We start from the raw sequence: 15,848 nt of genomic DNA, 5'->3' as shown, positions 1-15,848 counted from the left end.
CTGGAGTTTTTCTTTTTGTAGGTTTTATTACCCATATTTATTTCCTTACTAATATTCTCTTATCCTTTATTATCTAGTTCAATTTACAAATAGTTATAAGTGTCAATTTTGATACGCATTATTAATCATAGACATAATAGTTTGATGATCTATATTCCCATTCTTTTTCTCCGGCAAGAACTAACTCCGGAGTCGAAGAATGTTTAAAAGCACCATCTTCAATTTTTAACTTTGGATTGTAATGAACTATCTTCTCCAAGGCGTCACAGCAAAAGAATTCATACTTAGAAATAAATTCAACATCCCCTACGTCTAAATATTTAAGAGATTCGCAAACACAGAATGTTTTCCCTACTAAATATTTAACGCCTTTGGGCATTATGAATTCTTCTAAAGATACGCATCCATAAAAGGCAGCGTGGCCAATTTCAACTACACTATCCGGCATGCTTATGTGTTTTAAGTATTCTGCCCCAAAGAAAGCCTTAACCCCTATTTCTAAGGTATTTTGATTAACCTTAAAAGATTCGTCTTTTCTTCCTGGAGGATAAATAACTAAAGCAAGTCCATTTACGTTGTTATAAACACATCCATCTAGATTTAAATAACCCCAGGAATTCGTTTCTACATTAATCTCTTCTAAGTTAGGACAATCGCATATTGATTCTCCCGAAATAGAAACCAGATCTTTATCGATATAAATCTTTTTAAGCTTAGGCAATTCAAAGAAGGAGAACTCAAAAAACGTTTCCACTCCCTTGAACTCTAATTCTTCTAAGTTAGGTAGATCAGAAAATGCCCGTGGCTTAACGCTAACCATAATGAAGGTTAGCCAAGAATATTTATTTGCCTCTATTTCATATTTAGTTTTACTTTTATCAACTACCCCAGTGATAAAGCAATCTTCATAAATAAACGCTCCTGGACTTTGCCTGGATAGATCACTTCTAAATCCCTTTAAGATATAGATAATTCCGTTATCCTCTATCTCAATAGATTTAGTCTTTTCTAGATATTCAATAAATAGTTCATCGCCAATATGGGGATAGAAAAACTCTTGAAATCCATGTTCCATTTATTTAGCCTCTCGGTAATTAGTAAATAAAGAAAACGCTCCCCTAAAATTAATTTGATTTAATTTAGGGCAGTTTTTAATCCCGGAAGGAGATATGTATGCTTTTCTTCCTAAAGAAATAAATTCCAAAGAAGGAAGATTTACTAATTCATCATCATAGATTCCGTTTATTGAATTGGGTAAATATAAATTCTTTAGTTTAGGCAAGCTAGACAAGGCATATGGGCTTAAATCTATTACTCTATATTTAATCTTGCTTTCTTTTCTAAAACCTACTTTTGGAAGGATGTTAAGTTCTTCTACTTCCTTATCTATTACTTTTTTAACGAAAGCAAAACGTTCATCTATATTAGAAGCTTCATCTACATATAAAGGACGTATTAGATATATAACTCCTTCAATATTAACTTCTACTTCTTTATAACCCCTTCTTAACTCTTTTTCTTTTTCTTCATATTCTTCTTTAGTCAAAGAGGAGTCAAAGAAAGATTCACATCTAATAATATTTGTTTTTGGTTTATTAAATGGATTTGCCATATTGGAAACCTCCTATACCAACTATATTTAGTAAAGAAGAATATGGTTATACATGAGATTTATATGTATCTAATTTGACACATAAAAATATAAATTATTTACTAACGCAATCTTAAGTAAAAGAATATTTTCAATAAGAGGAGATACCAAAAATTTAAATTCTTAAAAATAGAAATATAATAAATAAAAAGAAAGAGGAATTAGCCATGGATGCCAACGATCTTAAAAAAGTTTTATATGTTATTAACTGCACCGAATACCTTGCAGGGGGTTTTCGTTATTCTGAGTTTCTTGATGACCTTTATTTGAAAGGAAAGAAAATCGTTATTACAGATTCTACATTTGCTTTTCAATATAAAGATGTCGGCTATATCTATAATGACTTTAAACTAACTGTCATTTTAGATGGAAAGAAAATATTTATTAGCATCTCCACCAAAAAAGTTTCCAAAAGTAAAACTGAGTTAGCAGAAAAACTAAGTCAATTATTTAATGAATTATATGGGGACGAAACTTTCTACAGTGTTTATGAAAAGGGAAAGGTAGTATTCAAGTATGAAGTACCTGGTGGGGTCGATGATTTTAAAAAAGTTTTTCCTGCTTATGCAGAAAGATGGAAAAAATCTAACGCCTTAATTCCTACTTTTTCTAATATAGGCAGAAAGGATAATTTTGTCTTCGATCAAATGTGTTGCAAATAGAAATACTCTAATCTTCAATAGATTTTAATACTAGATATTCAAACCCTGTATCTAATTCTCTAGTTTCTACAACGCCTTCTCTTTGAAGTCTTTCTAAATATTGGTTAGCTTTCGGAAAGCCAATAGAGAATTGTTTTTGTAATAAACTAATAGACACTTTCTTATTAGACTGCACCGGTCAAGTAAAAGCAGACACTATTTGACCCTTCTTGTATCAATTCTCCCACGGAGGTGCATCCTTATGAATTAGCGTGTCTACTTTGACCATAGCAGTTCATTATGTCACTATAAATTGTAGCAAAAACAACAAAAAAAGCCGATGTAATCGGCATTTTTTCATATGTTGGACCAAGAATGGGCCCATAAATTGCGGATTTATCGGACTTTTTGTCTGCCTCTGCCCTGCCACAGTTTTATCCGGGGCATTGTTTTATGCATTTTCTTTGTCAATGAACACGCTTTCCAGTAAGTCAAAAAAGCATGCATATTTCTAACTTCAAAGTAGGCAGCCTGCTTCCACGAAGGAAAAACCTTTATGAAAGGATTTATGCAAATAGATCAACTTAATTATTCAATAATGTCTACTTTTACTTGGTCAGTCCGCTAGCTTTACAAGCAAGACTATTTTTTCCAAGAATTAATTCAAAATATTTATAATTATTGTCATAAGAGCCATTAATTACTGCAAATATAATTTTCTTAAGGTTTTTATTTGATTCACTAAAGTTTTCTATAGCGAATTTTCCAGCTTTTGCAACCACCGCCGGTTTGCAGCCAAATGCCCCACAGCCAAAAGCGCCCAAAACTAAATATTTAACGTCATTTTCAATACACGTCTTTATTATTTTGTTAAATTCATCAACAAAGAACTTGAACATAGTACTATCAGAGCGGTCAACTACTTCTCCATAATCTGGAGCAGCCATAACTACGGCATCTACAAAATAAATATCATCGATATATAGCAAAGGGCAGGTCGGTGTATTTTGTCTTATTACTGCTATATTTTTAAAGTAAGCAAGGTCTTTAGAAGGATAACCACTTTCATTATTAGGTTCTTGTTTTGCATGGAGGTCATAAAAGTTTTCCTTCATTTTTTTGCTTGTTAATTTAATGTATAAATTGCTGCATCTACATAAACTTTCTTCTTGAGCCGAAGAAGCAAAAGGATATCCTCCAGGAACATGGTCATCGGCAAAATCTAATACAGCTACTTTTCCTTTATTTGCATATTCTTTAGCAGCAACTAAAGTTGGCTTTTTAACAACTTCATATAACAGTGAATTTTTTCTTATTCTATTGTTATTGTTAAAAAACGGCGCGTTAGCTTTTTCTCCATAAATTAATGGACCGGTAGTTTTATTATTTATTTCTTTATAGGTTTCGTCTTTACTAAACAAATCTAACGTTTCACGCATGACAATATTATTCAATTCGCTTCGATTATTTAAATTTGGCCTATATAAGTTAGTCTTTTTTAACTACTTTTACATCTTTATTTAAAGCTCTATTTGCATCTAAATAAAAAGTTAATAATTTCATATCGCCATTTGAGCATAAAGTTACCTTTAAATGCCTTTTTTCAGTTTCTTTATAGAAAAAACTTAATATTTTCTTTGCTAATATAATATCTGCATCAATAGATTTACTAAGGAGAGGAATAGCAATCTCGCTAGATTTAGAATGATCAAACTCTTTTAAAATAGTTTTATACATAAACAAAATTTGTTCTTCTAATTTATCGTTATTTAAAAAACTAGCGTTTGTATAAATTACATATTTATTTAGATATCTACTTTGTAGGGACTATTGAACTTAATCTAGGTAAACCACAACCAAAAGTAGCTTTATCAAGCATATTTCTTGATAAAGATGGAAATTTTTCTTCAAACCTTTCTAAATTTTTATTCTTTTCGATACCAAGAAAAATTACTGTAGTTTCTGCGTTAATTTCATAAACCGATTCATTGCTGAAAATAATAGCTGACATAAATGATTGCATTTATTCCTTTTGTAAATCAATTGGGATTAAAACATAAAGTAGGCAATTACTTTAAAGGTTTTGACTTGTTTATATACCTCTTAAGCTAATTTTATTTAGCAACGAAGAACATGGCCATGTATCAGATTTATATGTTTCTAATTTGACACTTAAAAAAGAAAACTTCTTTTGTTAGTCGTCTGAGCCTATAATTTTTATGCAATCAACGGGAAGTCAAAAATATGGATAAAGATTATCGTCCGTGTCTAATTATTAAAAATAGAAGAAAATACAACGAGATCTTTGTAAAACCATTAATGGTTTTTAAAAATGGTTATGAAGTAACTTTAGCTTCATTTTTTGAATTTGGAAAACCTTTAACTCTTCATGCAAGTAAAGTTATTACTTTAGATGGAAAAGAACCAGGCGAATATTTAAATAAAAGTAAATACTTAATCATTTATCCGGAAGAAAACTATACAAGTACAGTAATCGTAGTTGAAACAAACGATTATTTGGAATATTTACATAGCCAAAAGGAAATAATAATCAGGCCAATTAGCAAGCATATATTTTCTTTAGAACGAGCTTTAAACATATTGCAGTTTATATAAGATTTAATAAAAGGTGTCCCTGTACCTAGCTTCATTATTTCAGGCGATAACAAAGAAGAAATTGTTAAACCTATTATTGAAAAAGCTCATACCGAAATATTGGATGTTGTGGATTACTGGCGTGATTTAAAACCATCTTCAAATTGGTTATATGGACCATTTACAAAGTCCGCAGCAACAGGTTCTTCTTACTATGAATGTGAAATATATAAAGAAATAAATGAAAAAGATATAGAAATTGCCTTTAATGAATGTGATTCAAATAAAAACTCCCTTAAGATTGGAGGCATAATACTTGATTATGAGACAACCGTTTAAACAAGCTTTGACTGGATCTTTACAGGTTGATGTGTCCAAAAACAGATATAAAGGCTTAGATATTAGATTTTCTGAGGATATAAATCATGGCACAAATTCATTTGTTATTTGCACCATTGAGTATGATGAAAACAAAGATTCTCTTTATTTCTATTTCCATAAGGGAGGATCCAATCCATTAAACCCCTTTGGATATGAGACTAACTATGTTGTGCCTAACCCATTATTTATGCCAAATAATGTAACTGCTAATGAAATGACCGGTTACTTTAATTTACTTAAGAACTAAATACTTTGTATTTCAAATGCAGACGATAAATTGAATATTTAAGAAGTGATCGTTAATTTCTAAGGTAATTCTCGTTATTTTAGCTTTCAAAGAGTTGCTTTTGAGCACCTCCGAGGAACCTTTGCAGAAAAACTAAAGAAAGATTAAAAAAGCTTTAACAAAATTATATTTTTGCCATAACCAACGTTAATAAAATTTACAAAAAAAGCCGATGTAATCGGCATTTTTTAAACTGGTGGGCCAAGACTATTCCGCAGTTGAACCAAAAAGTGCCGATTCATCGGGCTTTTTTGTTTTGCTGTTACATTAAACGTGGTCAATCTCAGCGTCGGTTATAGGCTTTGATTTTGTCAACAAACATCAATCAACGAAATAACCTTTGTTCTATGGATTAATGACATTGATTAAAGTGCCTCATCCTTAAGCTTTTCCCATTCTTCCTTAAGTACTATGGAGAAGGCTAATTCCAGTCTTTCGGTAAGTTTAAGAATTAAATGTCTTTCATAAGGGGTAGAACACCCTCGGTTTTCAGCCCGTTCCACTATTCTCGCTATCACTCTAATATCCTTCAATATATAGGGTGTTGACTCTTCGCCGGGATTTAGTCGAACAAATATAGCCGCTTTCGCTTTTTCAAATTTTACATAGTTGTGCTTTTTATAAGTTTCTGGGTGCATAACGATATCGATGGCGCACCCGCAAATTCAGATACATCAGATCTAAGCTTATCTAACCACTCCTGGCGGTTCTTTGTTGCCAACTCTCCTTTGCTATTTTTATTAGCTAATATATGAGTTGAGACAATACCGATAACAACGCCCAATAACGCTAAAGAAGCTGTGATGATTCCACTAATTACTTCAGACGACATACTACTTTTCTTTTATTTTATAGCCTAATTCTCTTAGGTTTTCTTTTATACCTTCTTTCCTTTTTTCTTTATCCGCATATGCCTTTCTACTATTGAAAGCCATTTTGCAGAAGATAACGAAAACGACGATAAGCGCCAAAAACATAACAACCAAAGCTATCACGATAGCAACAAATTCGGCCGATCCTCCACTGTCGCAATCGACAATATTGATACATGTAGATGAATCCCCACATGAACATTGGGAAGTGGTTGAGCAACTATTGCCATAGTTCGAATACCACTTAATAAATGCAAAAACAAAGCAAGCCAAAAATCCAATTGTTATTAGACCAGCAACTAAAATAATTACCCCGCCACAACATGGAAAGTCTACATCGTAGTCTTTCTTATCTTTTTTCATATTTTCTCCTTTCTTATTTAGTTATCCTTGTTTTCTATTTTTCTCGCCATAACGTAATAACCCCATCTACATAATGCCAATAAGAATAGTTTTCAGTATCTAACCCTTCTGTAGTAGAAGGGTCGGTCTCCGAATAGTAATACCAATTAGCACCGGTTAAATAAGTGTTACCGCTATCTATCGAAATAGTATCGTCACAAGCTGCACTTCCTTTGTAATAGACAGTGCTTAATTTTGAGCAGCCCCTGAAAGCGTATTCGCCGATTGAGGTGACAGAGTCAGGGATGGTGATAGAGGGTAGATTTGAGCAGTAATCGAAAGCGAATTCGCCGATCGAGGTGACGCCGTCTGGAATGGTGATTGAGGTCAGGCCGGTGCAATCTTGGAAAACGTGTCCGCCGATCGAGGTGACGCTATCTGGAATAGTAATTGAAGTTAAGGATGTGCACTTATAGAAAGCATAATTGCCAATGGAGGTGGACGCCGTCGGGGATTGAAACTGAAGTTAAGGACGTTAATCCATAGAAGGCATGGGAATTAATAGACACTACTGTATATCCATCTATTTCCGCAGGAATCACAACTTCGGTATCTGATCCTGAATATCCTGATATTGTGGCTTTGTACACGCCGTCTACCATAATTATTCCGTATTTTAAACCCTCACTTGTTGTCCCGTTTCCTACGCACCCCCAAACAACAGGCCTATAATCTGAATTCCATCCGGAAGACCAACCATCAGGCTGGCTCTCCGTTTCGCAATATATTGCAAGGGAAGAGCAGCCATCGAAAGCGTATCCGCCGATTGAGGTGACGGAGTCAGGGATGGTGATAGAAGATAGTTTTGAGCAGCCATAGAAAGCGTATTCGCCGATCGAGGTGACGCCGTCGGGAATGTTGATAGAGGATAGTCTTGAGCAGCCATAAAAAGCGTATTTGCCGATCGAGGTGACGCCGTCGGGAATGTTGATAGAGGATAGTCTTGAGCAGCCATAAAAAGCGTATTTGCCGATCGAGGTGACGCCGTCGGAATGTTGATAGAGGATAGTCTTGAGCAGCCATAAAAAGCGTATTTGCCGATCGAGGTGACGTTGTCGGGGATTGTGATAGAGGTCAGGCCGGTGCAACCACAGAAAGCGTATTCGCCGATCGAAGTGACGCTGTCGGGGATTGTGATGGATGTCAAAGACGAACAACTGTAAAAGGCTCTCGAATTAATAGACGCTACTGTATATCCGTCTATTTCCGCAGGAATCACAACTTCGGTATCTGATCCTGAATATCCTGATATTGTGGCTTTGTACACGCCGTCTACCATAATTATTCCGTATTTTAAGCCCTCACTTGTTGTCCCGTTTCCTACGCACCCCCAAACAACAGGCCTATAATCTGAATTCCATCCGGAAGACCAACCATCAGGCTGGCTCTCTGCTTCACAATATATCAACAGGGAAGAGCAGCCATCGAAAGCGTATTCGCCGATCGAAGTGACGCTGTCGGGGATTGTGATGGATGTCAGGCCGGTGCAACCATAGAAAGCGCATTCGCCGATCGAGGTGACGTTGTCGGGGATTGTGATGGAGGTCAGGCCGGTGCAACCATAGAAAGCGCCGTCACCGATCGAGGTAACGCTGTCGGGGATTGAAACTGAAGTTAAGGACGTTAATCCAGAGAAGGCACCAATTCCTAAGGCAACATTGTAACCCTCAATAGTCGATGGAATCGATATATCGGTAGAAGAACCGCAATATCCAGTAATAGACACGAAATAACCATCATCAATTTTGCTAATTCCATAATTAAAACCATCACTTGTTGTCCCGCTTCCGACGCTGCCCCAAACAACAGGCCTATAATCTGAATTCCACACGGAAGACCAACCATCAGGCTGGCTCTCCGTTTCACAATATATTGCAAGGGAAGTGCAATCATAGAAAGCGTAGTTGTCGATCGAGGTGACGGAGTCAGGGATGGTGATAGAGGATAGTCTTGTGCAGCCGCCGAAAGCTGACGATCCAATCGAGGTGACGCTATCTGGGATTGTGATGGAGGTCAGGCCGGCGCAACCATTGAAAGCACCATATCCAATCACAGATTCATCAGTAACAACAATCGCTTTCAAATTAGAAGGAATATAAAAAGTTTCATAATCTGTTCTATCAGTGTCATATTTTTGCTTCGTTGAGGAACCTCCTTCATACGATGTTGTTCCGAAGATGTAGCCAAAAACCGAATCAGATGAACCTGAATTAGCTCTTTTGCCGCCAACAAAGGGAATTGTCAAAGATACGAGAGAAGAGCATCCGGAAAGAGCCCCCTCGCCAATGCTGGTTACAGAATCCGGAATTACAATATTCGTAAATTGAGTTTTGTCTTTGAATGCGCTGGCCGCAATTGAGATAACCGACAGTTCACTGCCGTTCACTCTTAACGTAGAAGGGATATTTAGTTCAGTTCCCGTATAGTTATCACTAATACCGGTAATAGTTGCCCCATCATCACCGAGGGTATATTCCAAATAGGTGTGTTCATTGAATTTTGATTTAATCTCAGTCGTTCCGCTTATATTCGAATAATCAGTATCCCAAGAATCGAACTCGTAATAATACAAATCATCGTCGGATTTTGTTGGAGTTCCAGGATCATTTGCCCCATATCCATATCCTATAGATTGAGTATCGCCAAATTGATTTCCATCTCCATCATAGAAAGTGACGTCATAGTAATTTAATTCGGCTTTATACTGAGCAACATAGGACTGATCGCCTTTAACTGTGGATATCTCTGGATCCCAGCCGGTGAACGTATAGGTATATTGCGCATCAGCTTCTTTTGTAGGCGTTCCTGAATAAGATGGTAATGTTCCGTAATCCAAAGTGGATTGCTGCAAAATAGTAGTTCCGTCTTCGTCGTAGAAAGTTACTGTATATTGATTCGTGGTAGATGAATAAAGTGATAAAACCTCAGTATCAGAATAAACCTTCGGATAAGTGTAATCCCAAGATTCGAAAGTATAAGTAAATTCATCCGTTCTAGATTTAGTTGGCGTGCCAGGATCAGAAGCAGTATCTCCATGATTTATAGTCTGGGTATTGAAAATTCCTCCATCACCATCATAGAAATTAACGGTGTAATATTCCCATTTCGCATGTAAGGTTACGTTTGCATTTATAGGGGTTGTGGTTGAATAAACTGCGTCACTAACGGTCCAACCTGTATACCAACCTAAAAATTCTCTGCCATCAGAATAAGTAGGAATAGGAAGGCTAGTTATATAGCTGCCTTGATTTACTTCTAGGGTTTTGCTACTGCCATCAGGTAAAACTCCACCATTGTATCAAAAGTAACTGTATATGTTGGCGTTTGATAATCTTCGCCTTTATCGCCTTTTATATTGCCAATTACTGACCAAACCCCATCGACCTTCTTATATAAATCATATGTGTCGGTATCTAAATAAACGTCGCCGTCATTCCCAGTAGAAGAGCTAGGTTCTCCACTGCCGGTTAAGAAACTTGCTCCGTCTTTGCCATCGGCTCCATCGCTTCCGTCTTTCCCGGAAGCTCCAGTTTCTCCAGTTTCGCCTTTTATGTTTCCGGTTTTGCTCCAGCTGCCGTTTTCTTTCTTAAAAACATCCCAAGTCGAGGTGTTGATATAGACATCGCCATCGTTGCCGGTTAAATCATCTGGATCGCTAGTTCCGGTTAATACGCTGCTGCCGTCTTCCCCATCATTCCCGTCTTTGCCGTTAACAACGGTGAAAGTCGACGTAGTTCCATCAGAATAAGTAATAACCCATGTATCTACTTTTCTGCCTTCGCTATCATACGAGCTTTCTTGATATGTGATTGAGGTTATTCCCCTGCCATCAGACCCATCTTTCCGTTAGAACCATCGCTGCCGTCTTTTCCATCGGCCCCGTCGCTTCCATTAGCTACGTCAAATGAATACTCATTCCCGTTATCGAAATGCAACGTAACAGTAACGTATCCATCATGGCTTTCATAAGTGACTGAGGAAACAACGCTTCCTGAATCCCCGTCTGCCCCATCGCTACCATTGGTAACCGTGAATGTCGATGTAGTTCCATCAGAATAATAAATCGTGTATGTATCTACCAAACCATCTGAGGATGTCTTTTCTACTTTGTTGATCGATACTCCGTCTTGTCCATCTGAGCCATCCTTGCCATCAGATCCATTTAATCCATTTGATCCGTCTTTTCCATCGGCACCATTAGCACCATCTTTGCCGCAAGAAACCATTCCAAGCGCAGTCAAAGGAACTAGTCCAACACAAGTAAATAAGAAAGTTTCTTTTTCATACGCTTATCCCTCCATCCGAGCCACCCAATTTGACCCAAAAAACGACTCGGATTTACATCCTTAAATTTTAATAAATTTATGATACCCCCCCTGATGCCTTCGGTCAACAAGAAAATGCCGACCACATCGGGTTTTTCTAGGATTTCAATTTTCAACGATTTCATGCCTTGCTTTCAAAAAGCCTGCAAACAAATTTCTTTGCCGGCTGTATTGATGACTTTTTGCGTGACCAAAGAAGAGTTTTTAATTGACGAAATTTTAGCATCTTACAAATGTAGTAAAAATAACAAAAAAAGCCGATGTAATCGGCATTTTTTAAACTGGTGGACCAAGGCTCGAACCATACGAACCGTTTTTATTCGATGAATACTGAAAAGTTGATGCCGAAGCACCCACTTTTTTTAGTTAAAGTTTTTTGACTTTGTAATTAACCAGCGCTTTGTCAAATTCTTCCTTAGAAAGCTTAACAAGCTCGCCTTCGATGTAATCTAATGTATCAAAGGTATAACCTTCTTCATCTACTACATCTACTTCATAGTTTCTAATCTTCCCGGGGAACGCCTCGGCAATTGTCCCAAGTAAGCCTTTTTCATAGCCATGCTTGGAAACGGCGGGTAATGACAAAGTCATAGGCATTCAAACTATTTACCATTTTCTTTTCTCCTTTCTGGATAGGTAGTGACAAGTCGAGGCTTTCGACTTTTGTTTTCGATTATAAATACAGCCAAAACATCTGCTGTATTGCCGCTTACTTTCAACTCGCAATCGCAATCATGATATTTATTTAATCATTCAAGCAAATCCGTCGTCGATGGGAAACCTATTTCTGTAACATTCATATTAGAAAATGCCCTTTTCCAAGATGCTTTCATCAAGCAAAAAATCAAACAAATTTAGCATTAGCGTTCCCTCTTCGCTATACCACTTACCTGATATATCTTTTGAGATTATCACTTTTTGGAAAGAGTCATTGACGTATTCGAATGGTCTCTGTTCTTGAAGGGTTTTTTCTCTGTCCGGCAAAGATAAAGCGGATTGAATGTAAATTTTAGAAGGTGCTTTATTGCAAACAAAATCTATTTCTAGCTTTGGTTTAATGTTTTTACCTTCAGGGCTGACTTCGTTAGTTTCAACCAAGCCTACGTCAACGTCATATCCTCTTATTTTCAGCTCATTGAAAATCGCGTTTTCCATCAAATGGGTTTGCTCTATTTGTCTAAAATTGATTCTTGCGTTTCTAAGCCCAAGATCGGAAAAGTAATATTTCATAGGCGTGTTGATATACCTTTTACCTTTTACATCGAATCTTTTAACGCCTTCAATAAGGAAGGAATCGGAAAAATAATCCAAATACTTTTTAACCGTCTCAGGGTGAATGGATACGTTTTTGACCGATTTGAATGTATCGGAAAGTTTTTTAGGACTAACCAAAGAGCCAATGGAAGAAGAAACGATATCAATCAATTCGTCTAGCTCACTGGTGTTTTTTATCGAGTTCCTTTCAATAATGTCTTTTAGATATGTATGACTAAAAAGAGTTTTTAAGTATTTCCTTTTATCCTCTTCGCTATCTATCAGGCAGATGCCAGGCAAGCTTCCATAAAGAATAAAGTCGTTCCAGGCCTTTTCCTTATCACCGCCTTTTACTGAATAAAATTCATTAAAAGACAAAGGGTAAAGCCTTATCTCGTCTCCCCTGCCACGGAATTCCGTTATTACGTCTTTGGACAAAAATTTTGCATTCGATCCCGTAACATAGACATCCAAATTTTTAATATGCAGAAATCCATTTAAAACATCTTCAAAGCCATCGACAAATTGGATTTCATCAAGCAAGACATAATGGATCTTGTCGTCGATAATCCTAGATTTAACGTAATTGTAAAGGCTAAGACCATTTCTATATTCCTTATTTACGATGTCATCAAGAGAAAGCTTTATGATGTGTTTTTCATCGGTTTTTCGTTAATAAATAATCATTAAATATGTTGAAAAGGAGATAAGTCTTCCCGGAACGTCTTAATCCAGTAACGACTTTAATCAGACCATTGCACTCTTTTGCCTTTAATTTATCTAAATAACGATTACGAGAAATATTCATGCTTATCCTCCCAGTGAAATTTTTTTCGGATTCCGAATTTTTTTCACCGATATTATATCGACCAGGATTATGCCAGACAACTATATAGTGAAATTTTTTTCGGATTCCGAAATTTTTTTCACTACCAAACAGTAAAAATATTAAAAAAGCCGATGTTATCGGCATTTTTTCAATGGTGGACCAAGACTATTCCGCAGTTGAACCATAAAGTGCCGATTTATCGGGCTTTTTTTGTTTTGGCGTTGCCCTACCACAGCTTGATCTCAGAAACAGTTTTAAGCATTTTCTTTGTCAACGAACGACGTTATCCGATTATTCAAAATCGGCAAACTTCATATGCACTTTTATCTTCTTTTTATCCCCTACTGTTTTGGTAGGTAATTGGACTATGGACTCAGCCGGTTTTTTCCCGTTTTCGGGTTTGCTTTCCTTCCCTGGAATAGCCGCCTTGAAGGTTAGGTAAATCTCCAGAGACTTGTCCTCACAAACATAAACCCTTTGAACCAATTGTTTGATTAAGAAGTCCTTATTACGGTCGCCGGGAATCTCCATGGCCATGATACGTTCAAAGTAGGATTTGATTTGAATCGCATCCAAAGCAGAGACTTCCCTCCTTAAAATGTCCCTTTCTCTTTTCAAGTTAGCCATCTCATCTTCAAGGATTCTGGCTTGGGCCTCAATGGTTTTCGACCAAGACTCCGCGGCTTAAAGCATCAACCAAGTTATTGATCTGCTTTTGCTTACCAGCTATTTCTTTTTCAATTTGTTCAAGTCTGGGGTTATCACGTTTGGCCTTCTTTTCCACTACTTGAGCTACGTAATCGATTTGAGATTTATTTCTTAAATAGGAAAGCAAAGCTGCATAAACAGCATCCTCTAGAGTGTCTTTATCGAACTTAGGGCAATGACAGTTATGTTTCTTGCTCTGACTTACGCAAGCATACTTCCTACATATCTTTCCATCCCTACGGGTCCCGGTATAACCATTTAGTCTAGATCCACAGCAACCGCAGAAAACCAAGCCAGATAAAAGGTAGACATTATCGCTATTGAATTTTCCGGATCGTCTTTGGTTTTTCCTGCCTTTAGCGATAGCCAAATTCAAAAGATCTTCATCAATAATCGGTTCCAAAGCATTCATGTTCACCGTGCCTTTGAAACTGTATTCTCCGATGTATCTTCTATTTCTTAGCATATGATGCAAAACCGGTGACGAAAAAACTTTTCCGTATTGGTCGTAATATCCTTCGGCCGCAAGAAGTTTTCCTAAAGTACCGGTAGATATATCCAAACTGGTATATAACTCGAAAGCTCTTTTGACCGCTTTCGCTTCTTCCGGATCAACAACCATACGACCATCGACAGTCTTATAGCCGTAAGTCCTGGTTCCGCCATTGGTCTTTCCTTCACGAACATTCTGACCCATACCACGCTCAACCTTTTCGGCAAGCTCCGCTGAATAAAATTCGGCATAGGTTTCGTTAATACCCTCAATAAGAATCGAAGCCGGTCCATCAATATTGGCCTCAGTTACAGAGAGAACCCTTATCTTTAACGAAGCCAAATACTTTTTGTATTTAGCGGAATCTCCCCTATCCCTAGAAAAGCGATCGCCTTTCCAGACTATTATGTAGTCGAAAGATTGAGTCCTGGCATCAAGCATCATGCGTTGAAAGGAAGGACGCTTATCGGTTCTAGCAGAAACAGCCTCGTCCTTATATTCAGCGACGACGTCTAAATGCTCGCGCTTTGCAAAATCATGGCATTCTCTGACCTGGGCGATAATCGACTCTTCCCTTTGCTTTTCGCAGGAATAGCGCGCATAGATAACTGCCCTACCGTGCCAGCCATGTGAAATGCTTGGTTTTTCCCTTTCCGCCATCATCAATCTTTACCTTCGTCTTTCTCTTTTAGATAAGTTTTCAATTCATTTGTTACGTTCTTATAAAATGTAGAATCCGGTTCAAGAGCTTCTTCGAAAAGCTTATTCACGTTTTTGGTCATCTCATAAAGAGCATCTTGGGATATAAAGGCACGCTTTGAACTTGCTGTCCTTCCGTATATGTAATCCATGGAGACCTGAAAATAGTCCGCAACGAATAAAAGGAACTCCGGAGTCGGTGCCGCAACTCCTTTTTCGTACTTTGCAATAGCTTGCTGGGTGATCCCGGCGTAGAAGGCCAATTCCTTCTGGGTGAGGCACGCTTTTTTTTCTCAAGGTTTTAATCCTTGAACCAATCGTCAATTTAAGTTCCATTTTCCGATCTCCTTTTTCTTTATTTAAATATAGCACGAAAAAATATATTTGAACGCTTTTTCGTTGTTTAAATAAGTTCGGCAAAGTCATTTTTTATTTATATTTTCACAACTATTAGTTGTATTAAATTCTCAAATCGTGTCAATGAACGTATGAAAAAGTGCCAAGATTCTCCGCTCCAATCGGTATTTTTCGGTTTTCTCTCTTTTGTAGATTTATTTCAAATTGCCAAGTGCTTACAATTATTGTTGCGAAAGCGTTCTCTTGACCTGTGGAAAGGGGAAGAAAACGTCGGTCAACATTGTGAAGGAGGCGATGACCTAGACCAGTCAGTTGGTTTCTTATCCAGGAGAAAATTGGGGATACTCCTGGAATG

General features: G+C 37.1%; 1 protein-coding gene across 1 annotated transcript; it reads right to left on the bottom strand.

Annotated features, from left to right (window-relative positions):
* Nucleotides 1–13,891: 13,891 nt before the first annotated feature.
* Nucleotides 13,892–15,097, bottom strand: LOC142360361 (putative DNA recombinase). The gene has a single exon (XM_075412532.1). It carries the CDS (start codon nt 15,095–15,097, stop codon nt 13,892–13,894), a length of 1,206 nt encoding a protein of 401 aa, XP_075268647.1.
* Between the last annotated feature and the right edge of the window lie 751 nt (nt 15,098–15,848).

Source organism: Opisthocomus hoazin, unplaced genomic scaffold, assembly GCF_030867145.1.
Source record: "Opisthocomus hoazin isolate bOpiHoa1 unplaced genomic scaffold, bOpiHoa1.hap1 HAP1_SCAFFOLD_297, whole genome shotgun sequence".
Lineage (NCBI taxonomy): Eukaryota > Metazoa > Chordata > Aves > Opisthocomiformes > Opisthocomidae > Opisthocomus > Opisthocomus hoazin.
This window is presented reverse-complemented; position numbering and strand designations above follow the sequence as displayed.